This window comes from Gymnoscopelus braueri, assembly GCF_963280865.1.
Source record: "Gymnoscopelus braueri genome assembly, chromosome: 4".
In the NCBI taxonomy this organism is placed as follows: domain Eukaryota; kingdom Metazoa; phylum Chordata; class Actinopteri; order Myctophiformes; family Myctophidae; genus Gymnoscopelus; species Gymnoscopelus braueri.
Genome location: NC_137605.1, coordinates 7,375,773 through 7,402,733, shown reverse-complemented (window position 1 = coordinate 7,402,733; position 26,961 = coordinate 7,375,773). Strand labels below are relative to the sequence as shown.

General features: G+C 40.9%; 1 protein-coding gene across 1 annotated transcript in view; it reads right to left on the bottom strand.

Annotated features, from left to right (window-relative positions):
• LOC308083392 (serine/threonine-protein phosphatase 6 regulatory ankyrin repeat subunit A-like) overlaps positions 1–18,008 on the bottom strand; it is a gene marked incomplete at its 5' end in the record, with an annotated part of 31,802 nt that extends 13,794 nt beyond the window's left edge. Inside the window, 10 exons of the mRNA XM_080425709.1 lie at positions 67–184; positions 957–1,044; positions 2,171–2,372; positions 5,079–5,153; positions 5,517–5,543; positions 7,374–7,485; positions 11,060–11,200; positions 12,712–12,780; positions 14,507–14,615; positions 17,981–18,008. Coding sequence (XP_080281835.1) covers positions 67–184; positions 957–1,044; positions 2,171–2,372; positions 5,079–5,153; positions 5,517–5,543; positions 7,374–7,485; positions 11,060–11,200; positions 12,712–12,780; positions 14,507–14,615; positions 17,981–18,008 — 969 coding nt within the window. The remainder of the gene's footprint in view (positions 1–66; positions 185–956; positions 1,045–2,170; positions 2,373–5,078; positions 5,154–5,516; positions 5,544–7,373; positions 7,486–11,059; positions 11,201–12,711; positions 12,781–14,506; positions 14,616–17,980) is intronic.
• Between the last annotated feature and the right edge of the window lie 8,953 nt (positions 18,009–26,961).

Below are 26,961 nucleotides of genomic sequence, written 5' to 3'. Positions count from 1 at the left end.
AAATGACAGAGACACGTTCCTGGATTCAATGGATTTAAGAGAGAACGATGAAGAGGTGCTCCTTACTCCTCTGTGCAGAGCGGTCCTTCCCCATCGGTCTTTGGCTTCGACGTTGGCTCCCTTGTTGAGCAGAGAATACACACAGTCTGTGTGTCCACTCAGCACCGACAGCATGAGAGGGGTTCTGAACACAAACACACAGCATTAGAGGGGTTCTGAACACAAACACACAGTATTAGAGGGGTTCTGAACACAAACACACAGCATGAGAGGGGTTCTGAACACAAACACACAGTATTAGAGGGGTTCTGAACACAAAACACACAGTATTAGAGGGGTTCTGAACACAAAACACACAGTATTAGAGGGGTTCTGAACACAAACACACAGCATTAGAGAGGTTCTGAACACAAACACACAGTATTAGAGGGGTTCTGAACACAAACACACAGTATTAGAGGGGTTCTTAACACAAACACACAGCATTAGAGGGGTTCTGAACACAAACACACAGTATTAGAGGGGTTCTGAACACAAACACACAGCATTAGAGAGGTTCTGAACACAAACACACAGTATTAGAGGGGTTCTGAACACAAACACAGTATTAGAGGGGTTCTGAACACAAACACACAGTATTAGAGGGGTTCTGAACACAAAACAGACACAGTATAGAGGGGTTCTGAACACAAACACACAGCATTAGAGGAGTTCTGAACCACAAGCGCGCGCACACACACACACACTCTAAATGTCCAGCTAGGGCCCTGTTTTCGCCAGTGCCTTACCCATTATCCCTAAACTTCTTTGCCATTTTGTACTATTTTTGAAAACATTTTCAGTTGAACTATTTGAAAATGTTTTTTTAAAATAGTAAAAAAATGGCAAAGAAGTCCGTGGATATTGGGTAAGGCACCGGCATAAATAGGGCCCTTAGTATTTTACTGTATCCTTACTGTCCATTCCCGTCTTGAATGTCCACGGCACACTGAAGGTCAGCGTTTCCGATCAGCAGTCGTAAACATTCTGAATGGCCGTTTGTGGCTGTTGGGGGGGGGGGGAATAAATGTAAAATTCTCAAGCAGCACTTTCTTAGTCATTTAACACATTAATTCATTACAATTAATTAAGATGTTTGGTCTCCCACGCGGAGGACCCAGGTTTGAACCCCGGATAGGACATGAAACTTTACAGATTTTCTTTAAATGAGCAAGGTAATACAAGAGCAATAGAGCGTCGCAGTTCCCGCCCACTTCCTGTTTTTTTTTGGTGCCGGAAGAAAAAACTCAATGCATTTTTCCATTGACATTTCCAAAAATATTTATATCTATTAATTTAATCCTCGAATCAAGCCATCATGAGATGACATGAATCATGACCATAAAACGTTTTTTTCTGTGATTTTTTTTTATTTTATATTTAATTATATGGTATACTATATTTAATAAATACCCTTTGTTTTGCCGTTTTCCAAAAAAAAAAAATAATCACAGAATCAAACGTTTTATGGTCATGATTCATGTCATGTCATGATGGCTTGATTCGAGGCTTAAATTAATAGATATAAATATTTTTGGAAATGTTTTTTCTTCCGGCACCAAAAAAAACAGGAAGTGGGCGGGAACTGCGACGCTCTACACACAAAGTCAGAGCATTGACATTATGAGTGTTGATTTAGGTCTGGATCACCGACACATCACTGGCTGCTATTTATACATTATTATATCACTACATAATGTTATATCATTGACCGAAATGGCGTTATATCAACAAGGATAGGGTGATTAAAAAAAGGTTATGTCTGTATCAGATATGATTTTTGGACAGGTGGAAAACTTTAGTTAAACATGCAGAGTGACACATTACTGTTATGAAACAGGAAGTAGCATGGATGAATCCTTGGTATCTTCATGTGACCGACTCAACTTTTTTCTCCGCTCTTTGGAAAATCCTGGCGACGCAAGGTTATAGATTCACGGCCGGGAAAAACTTTGGTTGCGAACCCCTGCTCTAACCACAAGGCCACTGAGCTGGTAAAAATGGACCCTAACTCTGAGAGTGTACAAACAGAACCAAATGGACCCGTGTAAGGGCCCTTTCGTACACTCTCAGAATGAAATGGACACTCAGGACTTTACCGTGTCCGACTGTGGATTGGATTGAGAGGTACCTGCAGCGTGGATCGGCGTGCGTTTCAGGGTGTAGTCTTTGACCAGGATGGACGCTCCCTGGTTGATGAGGACGTCCACACACTCCACGTGGCCCTTGAAGGCAGCCAGGTCCAGAGGCGTTCGCCCCTGGCTGTTCCTCACGTCCAGGTCCAGCAGAGACTGGACCAGCACCTCCATGGCGTGGTGGTGTCCGTGGTACGCCTGAACAACGACGACATCGACATCAAATACGGTCACGTTTAGTAAAACGCAGATACCAAGTCAAATACTATTTATTTATGAAGCACATTTGACCCATTTAGACCTGAGGCCGATGCTACAAATGTCTTCAAAAATCTGTGGTTCTCACACTTTCAATATTTTTTTTAAATAGCAGATGTACAAGCTTGCAGTGAGCTTGTAGATCTGCTATTTTTTAATCAGCCAAAGCAAAAATCTAAAATGACACAGATGCTTTCCCGGTTTGATTGAGTTAAAAACAACTCCCTTCGGCCAAAGAGCTGTACAGAACAATAACGAGACATATTAACTCAAGAGGCACAAATAGACAATCAGTAATTAAATGCTAATAAACCATTAAATCATTAAAAACAAAATAAACTAAATGAACCATATCAGGGGGATTCAAATGCTTGGGAATAAAAGGAGAGTCTTGAGCGTGGACTGACAGACTTAATGGAGGGAGCTAGGGGTGGGACGATATGGGTACCTCACGATACGATATGTATCACGATATTAGGCCCACGATAACAATATATATCACGATATCTGAAAATGCCGATATATTGCGATATCACGATATATTGCATGAAATTTCACCAACGATATATCACGATATCTGAAAATATCGATATATTGCGATATCACGACAGTCCTTGTATTCAATTCATAAACACATAAAATAGCACCAAACAGTTCAAAATCATCATTACACAAATACAGAGTAGGAAAAACAACGTATCACAAACTAAAACAAAAACTTTTTTTTTTTTTTTCTTTTTTTTTAATATCGATATTTTTCGGGAGGATATCGATTATTTATCGCGGGAGAAAGTATCGCGATATATCGATATATCGATATATCGTCCCACCCCTAGAGGGAGCAGATCTGACAGGGAGGGGAATGCTGTTCCACAGTCTAGGGAAGTGGTTCGCAAGCTTTTATTTATTTATTTCAGGGCCCCCTATAATTCTGAGTGTGTACAAATGGAACCAAATGGACCCGTAAGGGACCTGGAGGTAGTATGTGAGGTTAAAATGTAAGCAGTGTTTATTTACTTATTTTGATCGGTCCTCCCGTTAAACTTTATTTGTATGGCCGAATACTGTTAGTTCCTTCTTTTTCTAAGCTCTGTACTTCATAATGTTGACGTTGTTGTGGCAGTGATGTAAAGTGAATATGTATACTATTTAAACAATGCATAACTATTTGTATCTTTATTTTACTTTAAGTTATTTCTGTTATATGGTGTTTTGTCTTACGTTTAAGCTTTTTTGCTTGTTTTTTGTTGTACGTATTGTCTGAGTGGTTGTATGTTATAAAAACTTGAATTTAATTTGAATTTAATTTGAATTAAAAAAAAGTGTCGGCAACCCCTTTAAGAGCTTTATAATCGAATAGGAGAATCTACCAGTGGTGGATCGTATAACTAAGTGCATTTACCAAGTACTGTACTTTGAACACTTAAGGCTTTTATACTTCGGCGTACCAACGGTGTTGTACAAAATAGGGACACCTGGTAAGTGGTTAAGTAAAACTTAGAGGTATTTCCTTTTTCCATTTAATGTTATTTTGACACTTATTTTGACACTCTCCGGTGACATGCTAGAAGACTTATCTAGGTCCTGTTGTAAAATTGCAGACAGGTGCTATTTTATATACTAAATATAACTCTACATATAAACTCCCCTTGCTTGGTGCACGAGCAGCGTGTACAGGAAGTGGTGTTATTCACAGCTAAGTGCAGAGAGAGAGTTACAAAGATGGTTCATTTGGAAATGCAGATGGACTCTTCAGATATCTTCCCAAATCTCGCGAGAGTGTGTTGCTGGGATAGAGAAAGGTCGATAACAAAGTAGATTTTCTCCTGATTTGTTTATCTAAAACAAGCCATTTTAGTATGAACATCTTGCAAATATTGTGTGTCTTGTGACGATCGGGTCCAATATTTAGTTCATTGACCATGGAGCTACAGAATGGTTCAGAAGCTGTGTTCACGTTCACGCTTCCATTGAAATCAATAAGACTCCAACCTGCTTCCTGTCTCCTAAAAAGGCGTCCACCTACGTCACGCAGATACGGGAAGTAAACCGGAGATGGTGAGTCTCGCTATTTCCGTCTTGGCTCACAGCTAAGTGCAGGGGGCTGATACAGGAAGTGGCGTTACTCACAGCTAAGTGCAGGGGGTTGATACAGGAAGTGGTGTTACTCACCATAGATATAGAAACCTAGATACCTCATTGGCCTCTGCAGTTCATTGTAACGACTGGTATCTCAATACAGGGCTCTTCCGCAGGGCTGTTTGACTACTGACCAATCACATCACGTTAACTACTGGCCAATCACAGCGCGTCTAACTGACTAGTTGCTGCGCGGCTGCCTCTTAAGAAAAGACCCGCCCCACCTGCCTCTGATTGGCCTACCGAACGCCCCCTTCTGTGACGCACACGGAAGTTTCCAGCTTGCCCTGCTGAAGCGGAAGGAAGTGGAAGGCTAGCCCAAGCCTTATATGGGCTAGCCCTGCGGAACAAGGAAGCGCGCCCGAGATACGAACGCTTCAGAGCCGAAGGAGGCGTCTACCTTTATATGTCTATGTTACTCACAGCTAAGTGCAGGGGGTTGATACAGGAAGTGGTGTTACTCACAGCTAAGTGCAGGGGGTTGATACAGGAAGTGGTGTTACTCACAGCTAAGTGCAGGGGGCTGATGGGAGCTCTGACATCAGAGTCGTTCAGGAGGTCCGTTCCTGAGGTCTCCATTAGCTGAAGGAAGCAGCATTGCACCACCGTTACTATGACAACCCTGACAGCAAGCACTCAGCATCTCACGTGTACATCGAAGTGTGAATTTTACATATCGTCGCCGTCAGGCAGAAACCTTGTATCTCCATGTTTTATCGTAAATTAAGGCTCTAACTTCATCATACAAGAGTGTCGCACTAAAGTAGTGAAAATAGCAGATCTACAAGCTTCGCGACGCGTTGTGAGCTTGTAGATCTGCTATTTTCCCTATTTTAAAATTCCTTTAAAATAATAATACAAAAAGGAACAGTTTTGGACATACAAGGTTTCCACCCGACAGCAACCATAATAAGTACTAATACAAATGACAGAAATGACACTCACCACATCTAGAGGCGTTTCACTGGCAATCTGTAAAAGCAACATAGAAAGTACAACACATTCAAGCATTGTATCACACAATATGGTATAGAGACTGTCGATTACTTTTTCAATTAATCAAATAATTGAGAAACTTTTTAAAAACATTGTTTTAATAATATTATATATAAACAAATTGATTAACCACTTATTATTAGTTATTTTATCCTTTGATGCACGGTGTCATGCAAAAGTAGCAAAAAAGATCTACAAGCTCAATCAATGCGTGAGTTCGTAAATCGTCTATTTTCACTATTGTTGAAAATGTTACATTTTTCAAACACATTTAGTACTTTTGGCTTATATCAATCATATGCCCAAAATAGGGACTAATTATTAATTGATTATCTTATAAAATTATCGATAATTATTTTAACAATTGAATAAATTGATTAGTTTGATTGAACTGTCGCATCCCTAACATGGCATTGTCTATCTGTAGCAGCACATGAGCTTGTGTCGTGCGGAACATTTTAAAAGCCATCGAAATAGACACGTGAAAATGTCTTGTGTTGTATAGCTTGTTTCCTGGGTAGCATCCATTTAATTTCAGCACCATGCTAATTCAATGACAGCACTCTGGGACCCTTTGAAGCTCAAAGGTGGGGGTCTCATTCAATGACACAGCTGTGATAGGAGGAGGATGCTTCTGTGGTTTCAAACTGGTACTCAGGGTCGATTGCGACAGCACATTTTTATATAGTTAGTCGTAGTCTTTTGAATGAAATTCAATGTCGTTTTTTTAAAACTAATTTAAACTTAACTGCATGCCGAAAATAGCCGAACTACAAGCTCACAACGCGCTTGTAGATCGGCTATTTTCGGAGCGCAACACCCGTGCGCAACCAAGCATAAAATGACTCGTCTTAGTTCTACTGGATCTCTTGTCCACTAGTCCCTCACTAACATTTTCATCTAGTTTTTATTTGTTGACGAAATTAACAATATATTTAGTCATAATTTCAGTCATAATAACTTAGTTTTTATTTACTTTTTGTCAGTGAAAAAAGGCAGTCGACGTACATTTTTCGTCATACTTTTAGTGAATGAAATTAACACTGGTACTACTCATCCTAAATATCAGGGGCATTCATTCACATCAGGCTCTCTGTATCGGTGAAGACGTCCCGTGTGTTTTCTATTTGATACTTTGTCGTACGATGGTGTCACGCGGCACCAAAATAGCCGATCCACAAGCTCACAACACGTCACACCAGACACACTGTGAGCTTGTAGGTCTGCTAATTTTGTTGGCCTATAATAATGACATGGCCCAAAATAGGGAAAACCAGGTTGAAAGTGGTTAAACCGGTACTTGACCTAAATAACAAGGACAGTCACATCATTCTCTGTGCTATCGGTGAATGTACTGTGTGTGTGTGTGTGTGTGTGTGTGTGTGTGTGTGTGTGTGTGTGTGTGTGTGTGTGTGTGTGTGTGTGTGTGTGTGTCTTATACGTACAGTTGGTGTCGTGCAATTGAAAATAGCAGATCTACAAGCTCGAGCTTGTAGATCTGCTATTTTTAGGCTTACGGTAAAAAATGCTCATATTTTATTTTTAAATGCCATTAATAAAAACGCCATCCTAAAATGCTGATGTCCTCACAAGTATAGTAATACAAATCCTGTGTGTGTGTGTGTGTGTGTGTGTGTGTCTGTGTGTGTGTGTGTGTGTGTGTGTGTGTGTGTGTGTGTGTCTGTGTCTGTGTCTGTGTGTGTGTGTGTGTGTGTGTGGGGTTGTGTCTGTGTGTCTGTGTGTCTGTGTGTGTGTGTGTGTGTGTGTGTGTGTGTGTGTGTGTGTGTGTGTGTGTGTGTTTCTGACCAGCTCTAGGCAGAGGCGATGTCCATAGGCAGAGGCGTAGTGCACGGCGTTGTAACCCTGATTGTCCCGAATGCCTGGTTTAGCATCGTTCCGCAGCAAGTATTCCAGGCACCTGCTTACAACACAATATGGCCATTTAGCTTTATCCAGGGCAACTTACAGTAAAGTAAAGCAAGCTAAGAATGTGTGTATCAATCTAGCATCATAGTTTAAAGTGTTGAAGTTACAAGTCAAGAGACCCCATAGGTCAGTGGTTCTCAACCTTTTCAGGCCGTGACCCCCTCCCCCCCACCCCCCCAAAAAGAAAAAAATCATCTTTGAACTGGGGACCCCCCAGATAAATATTGTGACAATAGCAGATCTACAAGTTCACATCTGAGCTTGTAGATCTGCTATTCTCAAATGTTTTGCCTCTCTCTTATATTATTTGACAATTTGGCCAATGTTTGTCCAGTTTTTATTGTATAGTTGGCTGATTACTTTTGATGCTGTAATGGCAATTTTTTTTAGGTATTTAAAAGGTCTTAAAAAGTCCTTAAATTGTCACTTCACTGTCATCTGGACCCCCCCCCCCCCCAAAAAAAGAAAAGAAAAAAAGAATGGGTCGGAGAACCACTGCCATAGGTGAATGTTTAGGGTGAAACACAACATGGGCGCAATGCTCTGATCAGTGAGTCCCCGGTTTGCTGACTGTTATCTCCCTACTTTCTCCCCCGTCACTGTCAATAAAGACTACAAATGGCGCCCAAGAAATATATTTAAAAAAAAAGGTTACAAGCCAAAGAGCCAAGAGGAAGACATGCAGGCCTCTATGTAATCCAAATAACTGAAATCAGTCGTAGCGACTGAGAACTTTAACCCACGTTTTCTTTGTTGTCCCATTTTTTTTCTTTTTTGACTTTTTTTCTTTTCTTCTAGTCGTTATGCCAATTCCTGATTTGCAAAGTATTCTAGTCCCTTGTCACTGCCAACTCCTACAGTTGGTCCTAGGGAGAGCACAGACAAAGTCTACCCGCGATACATGCCACATCGAGTCTGTTCCTTTTCGCCTGACAGTGATGAGTTTCAACACCGAGCGGCCGGGCACCCTGACCAACCTGCAGGATTCTCTAGTCCAGTGGTTCTCAAACTTTTTCATGTCAAGGACCCCCAAAATTTACACTTATTAGCCCGCGGGAAAAGATATGCCAGGGACCCCCCATAAGAGACGATTTTTACGGCTCTAGCAGTGATTTTCTCAACCATTTTAATTTCAAGGACCCCCAGTTTGACATGCATTAGGGCTACGGACCCCCATTTAATGGCATTTATTTCTCTGGGACCCCAATTCATATTGTAAAATCAATGTTAACTCATTCACTGCCAGAATTATTGCTGGCCGCGTTTGCACACTGCCAGAGATTTTTCATTGAAAAAAAAAAAGTACTCAGGAGCCGAGATACAGAATTTTTAAGTTTTAAGTTAACAAGGAAGTGGATGGGAGTCTAGATCTTCGAAAAATCATATCTCCTTGGTCTTAGGGTCAAATTATTATTATTATTATTTTTTTAAATTAAAATTACGTTTTTTACGTCAGTGGCAGTATTGGTTAATTACGTCAATTACGTCAGAGGCAGTGATAGAATGAGTTAATTTAACTCTGAGAGTGTCCAAACGGAACCAAATGGACCCGTTTGGACACTCTCAGAGTTACACACCCATAAGGGTCCATTTGGTTCCTATCCATCATTTAGCTGGGGACCCCCTGGAACCCCCTCAAGTACCCCCGGGGGTCCCCGGACCCCACTTTGAGAACCAATGCTCTAGTCTAGTGCAGCAACAAAGATCATCCTTCCCTGCCCGGCTTCCCGCCCTCAAACACGGCCAATTGTGTTCGTTTGAACGTCCAGCCAAGGCGGAGGCACCCTGGAGGGATTCAAAGGCTTTACTCTCCCCTGTGGTGGGCAGGAACTTTAACCCTGTGCCTCCCAAGCACGCTTATAAATTATTTTTAAAAAGCAACATCTAAGCGCTCAGGTGGCGCAGTTGGCAGTGGTGGAAAAAGTACTCACATTTTTTTACTTAAGTAAAAGTATCAATACTGCAATGTTGAAGTACTCTGTTACAAGTAAAAGTTCGGAATTCAAAATGTACTTTAGTAAAAGTATAAAAGTATTGGTATCAAAATGTACCAAAAGTAGAAATTACTCATTACGCAGAATGTCCCATTTCAGAAGTTTTCAAATGAGTAAAATGTCAAAAAATCGTTTGAAAATAGCCAATCTACAAGGCGTCGAGCTTGTAGATCGGCTATTTTCAAATGGCCGAAATGTATATAGGACTGAAGTGGTTAATGTAAGTTTTCAAATAATTGTAGTGGAGTAAAAGTACAATATTTACCTCCGAGATGTAATGGAGTCGAAGTAAAAAGTACTGAAAACTGGAAATACTCCAGTACAGTAAAAAATCACACCCTGTGTGAAGTGGGCGGTGTCTTGCTAGCTAATCACAATACTGAATGGAGTCAACCAATCATGTACAAAAGATAAATACATTTATTGAAACACTCTTTATGATGGACGAAACCATAACTTAAAAAAAACCAATTTATGTTTTTTTTAAAGTTATGGTTTCTTATATAGGGCTATGCACATGTGTCATGTGACACTGGCCAATCACAGTCCTGAATAGACTGTGATTGGCCAATCACGGTGCAGGGTTAGGCGGGGTACATTTTTGGCCAATCACAGCGCAGGATTTGTTGTACAAATATCCAAACCTCACTTATAGGGGCGGTTTCACCACCCAAAAATACAAAAAAAAATTGTACTTAAGTACAGTACTTGAGTTAAATGTACTTAGTTACTTTCCACCACTGCGCACTAACTGGTAAAGTAGCTGCCCTAACCACCACAGAGTCTGGGGGTTCGAGGGTGATATTTGTCACCACACGTAATCCTAGACCTACGGGGCTGGGGGGGGGGCGGGACCTGTTAGCAGGGAGTGTTGGGCGGGAGGAGTAAGACGGAGGGCTCTATAGGTCCTCTCGGTGGGGGCTCCTCACCGGCAGGTGAGCCAGTACGATACCACAGCCGGTGGCAACACACAGAAACGTGTGTGGGGAGGAATGAACAGGCTCTATGACGCACTAAGCAGCCATATTGGAAAGAAATTGGGCCTCTTCTTACTTCCTTCACAGGTTGTTACCAATGATACTAATGAAGGCTCCGTTCCACTCTGGTCAAACAGAGTCAGGGTGCTGATATTGTGTCATGTCGGCTCACTGGAAACACTCTGCTACACCAGTGGGTCTCAAAGTGTGGTCCAGGGACCCTCACTGGTTCCTTGAGGGGGGGTTCCGGATGGCCCCTTACGGGTGTGTAACTCTGAGAGTGTACAAACGGAACCAAATGGACCCGTAAGGGTCCATTTGGTTCCGTTTGTACACTCTCAGAGTTATGGGCGTCCTTGAAATTAAAAAGGTTTGAGAACCACTGTGCTACATTATATGGAACAGAGCCTTCATTAGAATCATTGGTAACAACCTGTGAAGGAAGTAAAGGAAGAGGCCCAATATCTTTCCAATATGGCTGCTGTGCATAGAGCCTATCGGCCTAAATGACTAAATAGGGGAGAAAAAAAAAAAGCAAACGGGGGGGAAAAAAAGGAAACATCTATGAAGCAGTTTGTGTAGAGGCGTGACTGACTTTCCGTCCGTGTCGGAGGCGGCGGCGTAGTGGAGCGGCGAGCAGCCCCTCTCGTCCAGGTCGTTGACGCTGGCCCCGGAGCCCACCAGGGCAAACAGGCATTGGTAATTACAGTTGGCTGCGGCGTAGTGCAGGGGGGTCCTGAGGGGGAAAACAAACACACCTTCAACCTTGACCGTTCTCATAGAAACCCACCGTTCACACTCCCAAGCCTCTGAAGTCCATGATCGTTTTGAAATTGCGCCACAGTGTTGTCAGTGGTTTTCTCAAACGTTGTCATATCAAGGACTCCCATATTACCCCCCCCCCCCCCCCCCAACCCCCCAAATGAAAAAAGTTATCTAACAAACACGGCCCCCTCACGTATTAGGAGGGCAGGATGAGTCACCAGAACCAAGGACGGGTATTTTTGATGAATCTAACATGTTAACTCACTGAGTTGTCCCAGTGCCAGAGATTTTTTCAAAGTAAAAAAAAAAGTGCTTAACACATTGAATGCCAGTCGCGTAGATCTACGCGAACCTATTTAAAGCCGCAGCGTGCCAGTCGCGTAGATCTACGCGAACCTATTTAAAGCCGCAGCGTGCCAGTCGCGTAGATCTACGCGAACCTATTTAAAGCCGCAGCGTGCCAGTCGCGTAGATCTACGCGAACCTATTTAAAGCCGCAGCGTGCCAGTCGCGTAGATCTACGCGAACCGCCGATTCCCATTGAAATTGTCCCAGGTGCACTTTCCGAATTTTTTTGATCCATTTCCGTTTCCGGTTTCCGGTCGGAAACGGAATTATTCGGGTTCCGTTTTTTTCGATCGTATCCGCTTCCTGTCTGGGATCCTGTTTAAAACTCGATTTTCTCGGTTGTTGTTTTTCTCCTCGCTGATCACTGTTTAGCGTTGATCGGCTGTATCTTCAAGATGGCGGCTCGCATTTGGAAACTGTTTTCGCTGGCCGTTTCTCACAGATCCGCTGTGTGTTTAGAACCAAATGAACGCGCACTTTTAACTTATTTAGCGAGGTCTGTGGCGACATGAAAAAAACAAAAAAACAACAATAAAACGCTGGCACTGGTGAGTACATTATGAGATTAAACTCTGGCATGGAATGTGTTAAGAAGCAAGATCCAGCCTTTTTCAGTTATAAGTTAAACAAGGAGTGGATGGAGCTGCAAATCTTCAGATAATGATATCTTGGATTCTGATTTTTTTTTTCCAAAACTTTTTTTTTCTCTTTTTTTTCAAAAACACGTCAAACACATCATTGGCACGTTGCGCCATAGCGGTAAGACACGTGAAACACGTCAATGGCACTCAATGAGTTAAAATAGAGTTTGAAGTTACAATGGGTTTGTATAGGAAGGGGGCGTATCTGATAAAATGTATTTCAAATATCTAAATACTGAATCAAGCAACTTAAAAACTGTCTGGGGGGCTCACAAAGGCCTGAGTAGACGATAAAACGACCCAAAATTGTTTTGAAAGTGAAATATCCCTTTAAACGGATTTGGACGCTATATGAGCTAATTTTGCTGGGACCCCCTGGAACCTCCTCAAGGACCACTGGGGGTCCTCGGAGAACGACCGCTGTATGACGACAAATCTATGACAGGATAGGTTAATGGACCACCACACGGATTAGGTCCCAATGCTTACAGACCTGCCAAAGCTGTCCTTTCTGTTGAAGTCTGCCCCCGTGTTTAGGAGAAGATTCAGACACTCCAGGTTCCTGGGAGAGTGACACAAGATCAAATAAAACGTGAAAAATGTTAAGTGTAGAATATGCCACTTCACTTGAATAATTGTTGTACACAGTGTGGGAAAATTATGAAAGACTACAGTAGCCAAATAGTAGCCAAATAATCAATCGGTTTGGTCTTATTTGACTTCTGTTTATACCTTGCAATAGTCATTGTGAAATCCACATTAGAATGTTCACTTCTCACGATTGTACGCAACACTATTTCACACAACATTTGTTGATTAAATTAACTAATCGATTACTCAACAAATTACTATGATGATTAATCGAAGAATTCCTTTAGTCAAGGACAACCCTAATACACAACGAACCACTAGTAAAATACATGTACAAATACATGTCAACTGAACAAACATACAGCATGATTAGGCCCGTCACAAAATCTTTTGAAAATAGCCGATCTACAAGCTCACAATGCGTCGCATATAGCGACGCATTGTGAGCTTGTAGATCGGCTATTTTCAAATGGACGAAATGTATATAGGAGTTTTCAAATAATTGTAGTGGAGTAAAAGTACAATATTTGCCTCGGAGATGTCGTGGAGTAGAAGTAAAAGTACTGAAAACTGGAAATACTCCAGTAAAGTAAAAATACCTCAAAATTGGACATAATTACAATACTTGAGTAAATGTACTTAGTTACTTTAGCAATTATTACATAATTGTCTAATCGTAATTATTTGAGATAGTCGCAATTATTTTTGCATAATAGTCATAATTTCAATGTTGAAAAATTTTCAAACATTAGAAGAAAAAAAAACACAGAAAAAGCAGATCTACAAGCTTACAACGCGTCACAAAGTGACGCGTTGTAAGCTTGTAGATCTGCTATTTCAGCTATTTTCAAATGGCTAACATTTTTTAAATATGTCAATAATTTCTTTGTATATTTAAGTTATTTGTCATATCTGGCCTGTGCAATGTTTTATTACGAAGACTAAAAAGGCAAACAGAAATTTATTTTGTATTCATATCTTCCAATGTTCAATGCCAAATCGCAATTATTTGAGTGGCAATTAATCATCAACTTAAATGTGTAATCGTGACAGCCCCAAGTATGATTAGAGCCCCAAGTATGATTAGTGGGCGTACGAAATGGAAACATTTGCGTTAAGTGGCACGCTGGCCTTCTGAGCAGTGGTGGAAAAAGTACTCAACTTCTTTACTTAAGTAAAAGTACCAATACTGCAATATTAAAATACTCTGTTACAAGTAAAAGTCCAGAATTCAAAATTTACTTGAGTAAAAGTACAAAAGTATTGGCATCAAAATGTACTTAAAGTATCAAAAGTAAAAGTACTAAATATTTGAAAATAGCAGATCTACAAGCTCACAACGCGTCGCATCGCGACGCGTTGTGAGCTTGTAGATCGGCTATTTTCAAATAGCCTATGTATATAAAATAGGGCTGAAGTGGTTAATGTATGTTTTATAATGTAATCATTTATATCTGCAAAGTAACTAGTAAGTTAGTAAGTTTTCAAATAATTGTAGTGGAGTAAAAGTACAATATTTGCCTCTGAGATGTAGTGGAGTAGAAGTAAAAGTACTGAAAATTGGAAATACTCCAGTAAAGTAAAAATACCTCAAAATTGTACTTGAGTAAATCTACTTAGTTACTTTACACCACTGCTTCTGAGCCATGAAAGACGATCCCCACACGTGTAGAGAGAGAGTAGAGTCGCTCACTCACCCTCCAGCTGCGGCCGCGTGTAAACACGTCCTCCCAAAGTCATCTGGGGTGTCGATGTCAAAGCCTGCGTCGAGAGGAGAAGCGACATGAGTGGCGTGTGACCCCCAACCTCGCGTACAGATCACACCGCGCGCTATAGGTTGTAAAGCACTACCATGTTTTGCTGTCTGTGCATGGAACGTGCATTATACGACTTCGCTCGCTGAAAATAGCCAGCCTTTCCACAAGCTCACGACGTGTTTGTGAGCTTGTAGATTGACTGTTTTCGGCGAGCGATACCATCGTATGATTAATGCGGCCCACAGGTTAATATAGGAATACTGATATATTATTGATTTCAGCTGTTACAATTCCAAACATGCAATCATGACCCGCTTTAATTACTTCAGTCTGTATTAGTAGCTTAATGACTAGTATTAAAATTCTATTGTCTTTTTTATGTCCAATGTATTTGTATTTAAGTTCATAAAGTTAACATAAGTATAACTGAATGCATTTGAAATAAAAGTTAGAATGAAAAAATGATACTTTTCAGGATTCCAATAAAAAAATAGCAGACACGTTTTGAGCTTGTAGATCGGCTATTTTTGCTACTTTTGTGTGACATAGAATGGCGAAGTACGGCATTTATTTACTATAAATACGGAGATAAGAGGTGTCTGTCCGACAGTGTATGCAATGTGGCCCTCTGGAGTGAGTGTGTAAATGTATAGTGGCCCTCTCCATCTTCGAAGTTGCCCACCCCTGCTCTAAATGCACACCGTGCCTGCACATAAATGTGGGGCTATGTACGAAGCTGACTTGAGGACCAGCACAACATCCTCACATTGCGGGGTTTTACTGCGTGAAAAGAGCTCTCAGAGCTTGCTGCGTCGCTTCCCCTTCTGATGAGTCAGTCTGTTGTGGAATTGCTGTTGGTCTGTTGCCGTGGAAACAGCCCCCCCCCCCCCCCCCCCCCCCTCCAAAAAAAAAAAAAAACATCTTGAGGAGTCGCACACAGCCAGTATATCTGCCTGAAGCTCATAAGCATAAGGGGGAGGGGGTGGGGAGGGATTCCCCTTTGGGTTAGCGGTGGATTTTTGGTTCCCACATGTGGGCTGCCCGGGTTTGAATCCAGGTGGTTACACACGCACAGAAACGTCTCCGTCTATTCGTCCTCTAAAAGGTCTCGGTATCAATTCCCATTGTGTCCTGTCTAAAGTGTCCTTGAGCAAGACGCCACACTCCCCTGTGTGCTGACTTGTAGGGGGGTGTGTGTGGGGGTGTGTGTGTGTGTGTGTGTGTGTCTGTGTGTGGTGATCAGAAATAGGAAGACATGTAGTGTGAGTCACTCTCCGGAGGGCTGCGTTAAGTTCTGCTCCTTTTTTAGTTTCAGTCAACTGGTGTTTCCCCTAATGAGCCGTTAAACTATTTTAGTTTGTTTTTGAACTCTCTTTATGAACTGATATATAAACGGCATTCAACAAAAAGAAAAATGATTCACACTGTGGCAGCACGTCGACGCTTTTATTCCGGTTTCTGTTCTGTCCCTTGTGTTATTTATTTAGTATCAAATAAGTTGTCTCATGACATTTTACATGTAGAACAGGTTAAGACCGTACTCTTAAGCTCTGCACCACAAGTGTGGAACGACACCTGACCAAACTGACATTGAAACAACAAAAAATGTGTTTCATAGGATCTTGGCAGAGGGTAACTCGCGTACCTCTGGTAAAATGAATGCTTGGCAGAAGCCTTCCTCAAATGTAATCTAAGCTCACAACGGTGCACAAGTACATTCACTTCATCGTTTACTTTTTGTGTCGATGCTGGCTGCGGGTCGCTGCCGGTATAATGCTCCAAACTCAGAACGTTGTGACACAAGTAGTGCCATGTGGTGTTCAATACTTGTCATGCAAAGCATAAATTGACCTTTCCAGACATTTCACCCATGAGCAAGCACTTGGCCACGGCGGCAGTTAGAGAGTCCAGTTGAAGGGCCTTAGCTTTCTGATGTGAACATTGATTTGTGGTTCTCTGCAGCGGAAAGACTACAGCCTCTTGTTGCACGTTTGCTTTTAATTGAGCAGCCCTACTGTTGGCACAAGATGCAAACACTATCTCTCTCTTGCGCGTGCACACTGATTTAACACACACTGTATGTGGAGCTGTTTGCCAATGACGTCACTGCAGTCACAGATTTTGAAGTCCACCTACCATAGAAATATGCCTTATAATTAATAATAATTATTTAAGTGATTTTAAATGCTGAACAAATTCCAACCATTGGTTGGAATGGCTGGGGTCAGTGCTACTAATTAGAGGAGAGTTTGTGTCCAGAGTTGTGTTTATGTGACGGACTGTCCCTAAATGTCCCCAGCTGAACCTCTCACTGCATGGACTGCGGTCAGAGATGTCACTGTGAGTGAGCCACTTCTGCCTTCTAACCCAGCTTTTATTGGACGGCAGTGTAGTGGAATCGGTCCATTTTCTGATTTTAGAAAGGAGATGTTGTTCATTACGCCTTGCTACATCACCATACAGGTGCTGTACATTAACCACATGAACCCCAGTGTCCCTATTCTGGTCATGTCGTCATGGGAGAATATTCTGCCAAAATAGCCAAAAATGAGCAGGGGAAAAAAAACAGATCTACAAGCTTACAACATGTCACAGTGTGGTGTTGTGAGCTTATAGATCTGCTATTTTGATGTACAGTACAGCAATCAATCACAGAGTGTTTCAGGTTAATTCCTTAAACCCTAAATATTTTGACAGATCTGCCCATCAGTCATATTGTTGTATTAGATTCACATATCATACGGCCTATCGGTAGAGTAGACGGCAACGAGGTGGGCCTGCAGAGTGCTTTAAAGGGGTAGAAGGACCGCTAACAAAAATAGAATGGGAGGGTTGACTCTAAAATGTTGGGACAGGAATTAAGGGAACACCAGTGAATTCAGGACACCTAAAAATATGAAGCTAGTTTTGGGTGGTTGCCTGAGGCAAATGTGTTTGTTGTTTAATAATGTGTTGGTTATTTATAAGTTGTAGTTTTTAAGTCTTCATTTGATAGACAGTAGAGAGACAGGAATTGTGGAGTGGGAGTAAGGGGAATGACATGCAGCAAATGGTAACAGGGAATCGAACTGGAAACTTGGTGATCGGGGCATCTTGTGCCCCCTGTGGTATCAGTGGATCTAGCCATTTGGCTATCGGGTCGGCCCATAACGCTGCCGGAATGTGCTTGTCATTCATACCAAGTTCTGGGAAATGCTCCAATTGACAGAAGCACAGTCCCTATACTTTGCTGGTAAACAACGCAAACGGTTCGAGCAAAGGCGTGTGTCAGGCTGTTTCCAGTCAGTGTCCTGAACGCTGCTGGAGGTAAGAAACAAGGCCAAGGAGATGCTGCTGCCAAGGTGACGCTCGGCAGTTAAAAATAGACTCGTCCTCTTCTAGTCCAACCTCGCCGTATTCCCACAGCTCACATACCTGCACACTCAGGCTGCACTGGATACATGCGTACACTTGGAGCACGCTCGGTTTCATCCAGCGACCAACAAAGTATTAATGAGGCAGTGACTTATTAAGACTAATGTGTCGCATGAAGAGGTTGTTTATTTGTGCGTTTTTCTCTGCCAAACATATGGTGATTAACTGATTCACTGCCAATCACGTAGATCTACGCGAACCTATTTAAAGCCGCCACGTGCCAATCGCGTAGATCTACGTGAACTGATTATTTTATTTTATTTTTATTTTTTTATTTGACCCAAAGACCAAGGAGATTTTTTTTTTTTAAACTTAAATATTCTGTATCTCGGCTCCTGAGTACTTTTTTTTTTTCAATGAAAAACTCTGGCACTGGCTAAAAAAATATGAAAATACCTCTGTCAGTTAATGGGTTAAAAGTGCTCTGTGAGTGACACGGGCAGCGTGACAAATAAACTATGATAAATGTGACTGTCAAATATTTATATCAGTTGATGACTCATTCATATAGGCTTTTATTCATGCTGAAAGATTGACCTGTTGAAAAAATACATCAAAAACCAAAGAAATCAAAAAAAAAAAAAAAAAAAAACCAAAACTTAAGTTTTATCTCTGTGCAGGGGTTGACACTAAGGTCTCAGAGGCACTTGTCTGTCGGGCAAGTACAGGTCAAGTTTTACTTGCCCCAAGGTCATGCCCACTTGCCCGAAAAGTAAATCAAATTAATGTGAAATTCAATTAATAACTGCAGAGTGGTGGTGAGCATTATTTGTTCTTTCATGAATAACCAATAATATTTAACCCATTTTGGGCGGGAACCCCGATTTGTAACTATACCTTTCAGGACGGGAATCCCTTTTGGGGTTCTTGTTGCTTTGTACAGTATATAGCAACATGCATTTGTTGTAATTTTTTAATAAATATTTGAAGTTTTTCAGAAAACTTCAAAGTAACCTGAAAGCAAATTGCACTTGCCCGAACGTTTAATTACTTGCCACGGGCAGTTGGGCAACCGTTAGTGTCAACCCCTGTGTGTTCTGTGTGGATGTACTCATGACGACATTACCATGTGGATTTTCTCTTTCTGGGTGACTTAATCGCATGAAAAGACACACACGGCGTGCGAGGAACTTTTCAGCCCGGTTTTATGCTTTGTCGTATGACTGTGTCGCTCGCCGAAAACAGCTGTGAGCTTCTAGATGAGCCTTTTTTTCGGCATGCAACACCCTCACACGACGGGAGCATGAATGTAGCATCAATCACTAAATGGCGTTTCTTGTCCTCCGCAGATTCCCTGGAGTCGGCCAAGGAAGCCAACGTGAAGCTCAACGCCACACTCAACCAGACCCTGGAGGAGCTCAACTCCTGCTGAGCTGCTTGCTCCTGCCACCACCTCCTACCCCGGCACCTCCTGTCCTCTCTCTATCCATGTACCCTTATTCTCCCCCTACCCTCCGCCTCCACCCGAGTCTCTCTCTCTCTCTGAGATCTTATGGGGGTCGGGATGAGATGTCATTTGAGTCGTTTTGTTTTTGTTTTGGTGGAGGTAGCAATCTGTCACCATGGCATTCCTTCTTTCCTCATTAGAACCCTCCCTTATCCTCCTCCACCCATGTATGTCCTCTGTCCTTGTTTGTTTGGGTGAAGGGAGCTCTCTTGGCCATGCCATACCTAGCCAAAATGTTAGCTCCTTTTACGCACTAGGCCACTATCTCCTCTCCTCTGTTCTACAAGAGGACTTGTCCATCTCCATATTCCCTGATTTAGCCAAGTTCAAACCTTTTCTCCATTGCTTTCTATACATTCCTGCTTTGAGCGTGCAATTGTTGTTGTTTTTCTAAGAGGATTCCATGCTTTACCTTCCTCCTGTCTTGTCTGGCCTTAAATGTCCCACGTCTGGCCTGTTAACAGGGCTACTAGTGCTCTTCTGTATGCACACATCTCTGGAGGAGCCTGAATGTCACACCTCTTTTCTTTTCTTTTTTTTTGAACACAGGAGACATGTTTTGGTGACGAGAACTAATGTGTTTTTTGTTCACGTCCCTTGCCAAGCTGAATCATCTTTCTCTTTTCCCACAAAAACACACAAGTTGTCCTAAATCCTCACCCCATCCTAGCCTCCCTCTCAGAGACGCCACCAAAACCGCACTCTTCTCTTCCTGTCAGCTGACTGTGCCAACCCCCTGCCCCTCCCTTTTCTCCTCATAACTCTGAGAGTGTACAAATGGACCCTTTAGTATCAACCAAATGGACCCTTACGGGTCCATTTGGTTGATACTAATGAAGACCCACTGGTGTAGCAGAGTGTTTCCAGTGAGCCAACATGCACAATATCGGCACTCTGACTCTGTTTGACCAGAATGGAACAGAGCCTTCATTAGTATCATTGGTAACACCTGTGAAGGAAGTAAGAAGAGGCCCATTTCTCTCCAAAATGGCTGCTGTGCATAGAGCCGGGCAAGCTCTTGCGAGCTTGCCCGTCGGCTTTTTTCGCCCGCACGATGATGTATAAAATATGGTGCAAGTGGTTAAGGCTCACCATCGCATGACTGTACGTAGAACGGTTTGTTTGTTCTTCTCAACTCTTAACACGGGGGAATCGAATTTAGTCGTCTGATGTGTTTAGATGAGACTGAATGTCATATCTGCAACTGGAAGTTAACCACAGATGTATTGACCAATCACCATCATTGTAGTCATGTTTTGTTTTTGTTTTTTTTCTTGGTTTGCCAGTGATTTTATTCAGTCTTTTTTTATGAGGTGATGTGGGATCAGGGTGTAGGGGAGAGGGGAGTGATCAGCCAATCACATCAACACATTCCACTGCCAAAACGGACAGGCCGTGGGGCCAATGACGGGCAAATATGGAGAAGGGAGACCCGCCTCTTTATCAGGATGGATGATTTAACTTTTTTTTTTGTCCGCATAATGAACCCTATGAAATAAAGTAAAAATGTATGGCATGGAAAACATGTTTTTAACTGGAAGCTTGCCCTCAATATGGCCGAGTTAAAGCCTTTTGTTACCAGTTATTTTCTCATTGTAAGAATCATGACAAAAGAAATTGACACAGGATTTTCTTTTTTAAAAATAAAGCACCATGATTGGTATTTACATTCCAGACTGTTGTTTTTATTTGGTTTAAAGAAACCCTCTGGTTAATGGTGAGTTATTTCAATTGTTTTCAGGGAGATATAGCTGTGAAACTTGTTATGAATTCACTATGAGATGTAGTATACGCTCTTTAAAAATTAATTTAAAGTTAATGGTAAACGCCATCACTAAATGGAATCCCAACAAGAGACTTGTGTTCAGACACATTTTATACACTCCTAGTATTAGTCACTTGCCAAATCTAACTGATGAAGATTTATTAAAAACATTGAAAAATGTTATATAATTTCAGCATTACAGATTACTTTACTGATTTCTGACAGTATAATGTGAATTGCCATGGTTGATACTCGAGTGTAGCACAATACATTTAGACCAGATTGTGGTCTATCATAATATAAATAATGTTCCGGACACAACAATGATCATAGCACTTGAAGGGATATTTCACTTTCAAACATGTTTGGGGGTCATTTTGACGTCTCAGGCTTTTGTGAACACCCCAGACAAGTTTTCAAGTTGCTTGATTCGGTATTTAGATATTTGATATTCACTTTTATCAGACACTTAAATGAAAAAAGTAAAACACGGAAGGACAATGTAAGTCATCAGGACGTGTTTTCAATGAGTAACATGGTTAAAATGGAGTTTGAAGTTACAAATTACAATGGGCTTGTATAGGAAGGAGCCGTGTCTGATAAAATCAATATCAAATAACTAAATACTGAATCAAGCAACTTAAAAACTGTCCCTTTTAACTTAACATCAAACTGTTAATATTTTCTGAAAGTGAAATTTACATTTCACTTTCACATACAATTTATAACGGCTGTAACTAACTCCTTTTTCATGAACACAATTCCAAAATGTTTCCATGATCCACATTTGCACACATTCTTAATTTAGCAGAGATCTGCAGCATGTTTAGGCTACATGTTGTTTTAACATATTAACCATCTTTTTTCCACACCGTTGAGGAGGTAAACTCAAGAGTACAATAATTCCACTGCCTGGCCTGCAATGTGTCTTATCTGTTTTATTGTTGAATTATTTTGTGACCTGGTTGCTAAAAATTACTCATAAACTTGGGAATCAATAAAGCTCTATCTTTGTATGTTAGTGTACAGTAGCCTGGTAAAGCCCCTCCCTCCGGAAAATCGAAAACAGCGGACACTGCTATCTGCCATCTTGGCCAGTAGAGGGCGCCTCATTACAGAAACCTGTTTGGTACATCAGTGGTTCTCAACCTTTTCAGGCTGTGCCCCCCAAAATAATCATATTTGCACTGGGGACCCCCCAGATAAATATTGTGAAAATAGCAGATCTACAAGCTCACAACGCCTTGCAACGTGAGGCATTGTAGATCTGCTATTTTCAAATGTTTTGCCTCTTTCTTATATTATTTGACAATTTGGCCAATGTTTGACCAGTTTTTGTAGTATAGTTTGTGGATTACTTTTGATGCTTTTTTAGGTATTGAAAGGGTCTTAAAAGTCCTTAAATTGTCCCCGCCCCAAACAATCATGTGGAGACCCCCTGGGGGTTCTGAGTCCCGACCCACAGGCTGAGAACCACTGTACATAAGGGGGTCTTGTAACCTGTTTTCTGTGTCTGGGCGCCATCTACTGGCTAAGATGGCATACAGCAGTGTCCACTGTTGAACTTGGTGTGAAGTGCTTCATCCTGATGACACATGAAACCATATCAGGTGCATATTCTTCACTTCTTTTGACAGACAGCTTCATTTGATTAGAGTACTGTCTTTTTTGGGCGGTGAAACCGCCCCTATAAGTGAGGTTTGGAAATTTGTACAATTATCTTGGGCAGTGAAACCGCCCCTATAAGTGAGGTTTGGAAATTTGTACAATTATCCTGCGCTGTGATTGGCCAATCACAATCTATTCAGGACTGTGATTGGCCAGTGTCACATGACACATGTGCATAGCCCTATATAAGATAAGTTTTTTTAAAGTTATGGTTTCGTCCATCATAAAGAGTGTTTCAATAAATGTATTTATCTTTTGTACATGATTGGTTGACTCCATTCAGTATTGTGATTAGCTAGCAAGACACCGCCCACTTCACACAGGGTGTGATTATTTTTAATTACTATTATTACTTATGCTGTTATGTCTGAAGAAGCCAAACCAAAATAGGTTTTACTCGTATGTAGTGTACCTGAACCTTTAACCTTGAACTTTATCAGTGGTGTCAGTGGACTCATCCACAGCTAAGGAAATGCACAGTGCATTGTTTCTTTATTCTAGAGATGCTCACAACATGTCACATTGTGGCGTGTTGTAGCTCACACTTTTGCTAGCTAAGCAAAAGCATAAGTTTGAATTATGTATGTCTATATGTTAACATATATTTTAGGTCTAAACATATTACAGGAACAACAGTACTGCATCAGTTTGAAACCATCCACTTCCTCTCTGCAGAGGTATTCAAAGCTGTAACCCTAAAAAGGTGTCCTCAGACAATAGGACACTTGCTTGGTGTTGCTGTGGAAAACAAAGATAACACAAGATGAATGGCAGCAGGTAAGCCTTGAAGTCCAGCTTCAAAGTATTTACACCAGATTTAGACTCCTGCAGTACAAATGGATCATGCATACTTCTGTATTTTTACATAAGTATGCATGTTTACTTAGAGTTGCATGCTTGCAGTATGTAACATACTTTTAATGTAAAAGGGATCCAAGGATCCAGTAAAGATATACTTATCACAAATAGTTACACACAAACTACCAGAATAAATAACTGTACATTCCTAGTCTGTTGAGATTCCAAGGCTTCATACATTTCAAAAAAAAAAAGTCAGTTAAAGTTAAACCTACATTTTAGCCTACAATTCAGGCATTTGTATAAGACGCTCATATACAGAAAGTGCCATGTAAATGTACATAGAAAACAATGAAATGAAAGTAACTAGGATGCAGGTAAACATCAAACCTAGCATGTGTCTAAACAACATGCTATCTAAATAACAGTCTTAGAATTAGTGTTCAAGTATGTACAGTGTATCTCTATCTAAATTGACATGTGAACAAAAAGACAACATACATATTCATATTGTACTTCATCTATCAAAAACAGGCAACAATAAATGATGAAAGGAATAAGTGAGGTAAACAAAGTGATACAATGAATAAGGAGTGCTTGGGGGGTGAGGTCAATTCTAAAGATGTGAGTTTTCAGACTGTGGTAGAAGATGGAGAATCGGTCTGCTGTCCTGACTGACGGGGAGGTCAGAGGTCATTCCATGGCTTGGGAGGCAGGAGGTAGAAGGGTCTAGGATGCTTGGAGTCCTAGTCTTTGGTCCTTTATCTGGATGTTTTTATTTTTGACAACAGACTATGATGGCTTGAGTTACGACAGACCTAAGAGTTTATGGCATAATGTTGCTGTATCTGTATTGCTATGTTGATGCTGCTATTTGATTTGAAGTGGGTGCACTAAAGCGAAATTTAGTTGTATTTTGAATACATTGACAATAAACATCTTGATCGTCTTATGTTATCATCTTTATGATATACAAATGTTTGGATACAATTGGAGTTCACCCTCTTCTCCAGACACCACTAATTGCGAACGCAGCGGAAGGAGGCGCGCCGAAGGCGCGCCTCCGCGCAAGTGGAGCTTACTATGAAACCGTGCTCGGGTTGTGGCTCTGTGTGCACTGTGTCTCTGTCTGTGTCTCTGTGTGCACTGCCTGCGTGCAGCTCCTCTGAGATAAGTAAATGTCCAATTTACACGTACCATACATCAAATGAAAGGTCTTTGAAAACTGAACACACCTGTCAAGGTTGCGTTTAAGCCCGCCCCTTCCCCCGGAAGCCACGCCCCGGAGAAGGCTCCTAAAAACTTTTCATTGAAACCCCATGTTAAATGAAAAGTGCCCGAATCGCTCCGAAACTTTTTCTACCCCCCCTAAGTAGGGGTCTACGAACAAATACTTCGGGCTTGGATTTTGGCTCCGCCCCCCGGAAGTGGGTGAAACAGGCACTTCAAACACTTTTTTGAATTGTTCAAAAACATTAAAAGTTTTTTTTTGGTGAATTTCTATTTTTCTAAGATGCTCATTTTAACGCAGATTTTTTTTTGTATTTTTTATTTATTTCTTTATTGGTTACTTTTTTTTAAATATTTTTTTTCATATTTATTTAAATTTGTTTGCGTTCGCTTCCCGCGTTCGCGCGTCTTACTTGTATATATACTGTAGTAATATACTGTTATGTCTATGAATTGAATATCAAGGACCTCGTTGGAAACAAGACCGCAAGGACTTTTATGAACGGACCTTTTAGACAAAGTATTTTAAATGTAACTGTGCTGTACAGTATCAGCCAAACGCAGCGTAAGAATGGATGGGTGTTGATAAATATGGTGGCTGGAAACACACACGTGTGTGTGTGTGTGTGTGTGTGTGTGTGTGTGTGTGTGTGTGTGTGTGTGTGTGTGTGTGTGTGTTTGTGTGTGTGTGCACGCGCGCACACACACAAAGTTGAACAAGGAAAGTTGAAAGTTCAACAAGGAAAGTTGAACAAGGAGTTCAACTTTCTTTGCTATGTGACACTTGCGCGCGCGAGCGCAAGTGTCACATAGCAAAAGAAAGTTGAACTCCTGCAGATCAGTACAGTATCTTCATCATCAACCAATACTCTCACTTGAGATGTTTGGCATTTCTGTCGCACAGAACTAAAGTGATTTATAATTATGGAAAAGAGGTGCTGTACTTTTATCAGTTTTAAGAGTTTGTTTAATGTCAAGTTTCAGCACAATCCACAGTACAGAACAGAGCTCCATACGCGGCCCACAGAGAAAACATAAAAAATAGTTTTTTTATCAAACCCACTCCAACTTACTGATGAAATCATACATTTGGTCATAATTATTACATAATATAACCTGATCGCAATTATTTGAGATAATCACAATTATTTTGCATAATCGTTGAAAAATGTTATACACGTAAAATACATTTTCAAATACATTCCCAAAAATAACAGAAATAGCAGTTTGCGGAGCGTTGTCAACTTGTAGATCGATTTACACAATTTTGTTAGTTAGTATAAAGTTATGATAAAGATATGTCAGTCATTTCTTTGTACATCCCATTTAGACCTGAGGCGAATTCTAAAAACGCCTTCTAAATCCTAACAGAACATAGCATTTTTATTCCAAGTTATTTCATTTTTTAAAAGAATGTTGCTACTGTGTATACGTATATATTTATAGCAACATCTAACATGTGACACAGATGCTGGCCCGGATTGAAAGGAATAAAGATGTATAGGTTGCAACAGGTCTAAATGGGATAATTCTTTAGATTAAATAGTTATGTTTTTTGCCATATTTGCCCTGTGGAATTTTTGTTAAAGCCAAACAGAAATGTATGTTTTTTCATATGTTCCAATGTTCAATGCAAGTAAAATGTCATTATTGTGACAGCCCTAACATTAGGTGTGCGATATTGTACATTGTGCACATTTTGGGCCCCATATGAAAAACATCAAAAAAAATCTTATATGTTGTCAAATGTAAAATGTTTGCGTAGCATGTGAAAAAGGCCTAGAAAAGAGCATACTTAATAATGTTGTATTGGAGTGAATCTCATCAATCAATGGTACATTTCTCACATGCATGTATGTACATGTAAGCCTAGAATGGGTTCAATTTAATCGGTTATTTTGAATAACTGTTGTCCACATTTCAAACATTGCATGAAAAATTAAAAATAAAAGAAGTGGTGGAGGAGACATGCATGCAGCCTCTGTCCTTCCCACGGATAACCGGGGGTTAGTTAGTTCGTTTTAAGTTTGACACATAAAAGTGTTATTTTCAAACAGGATTTATGCAACAGAT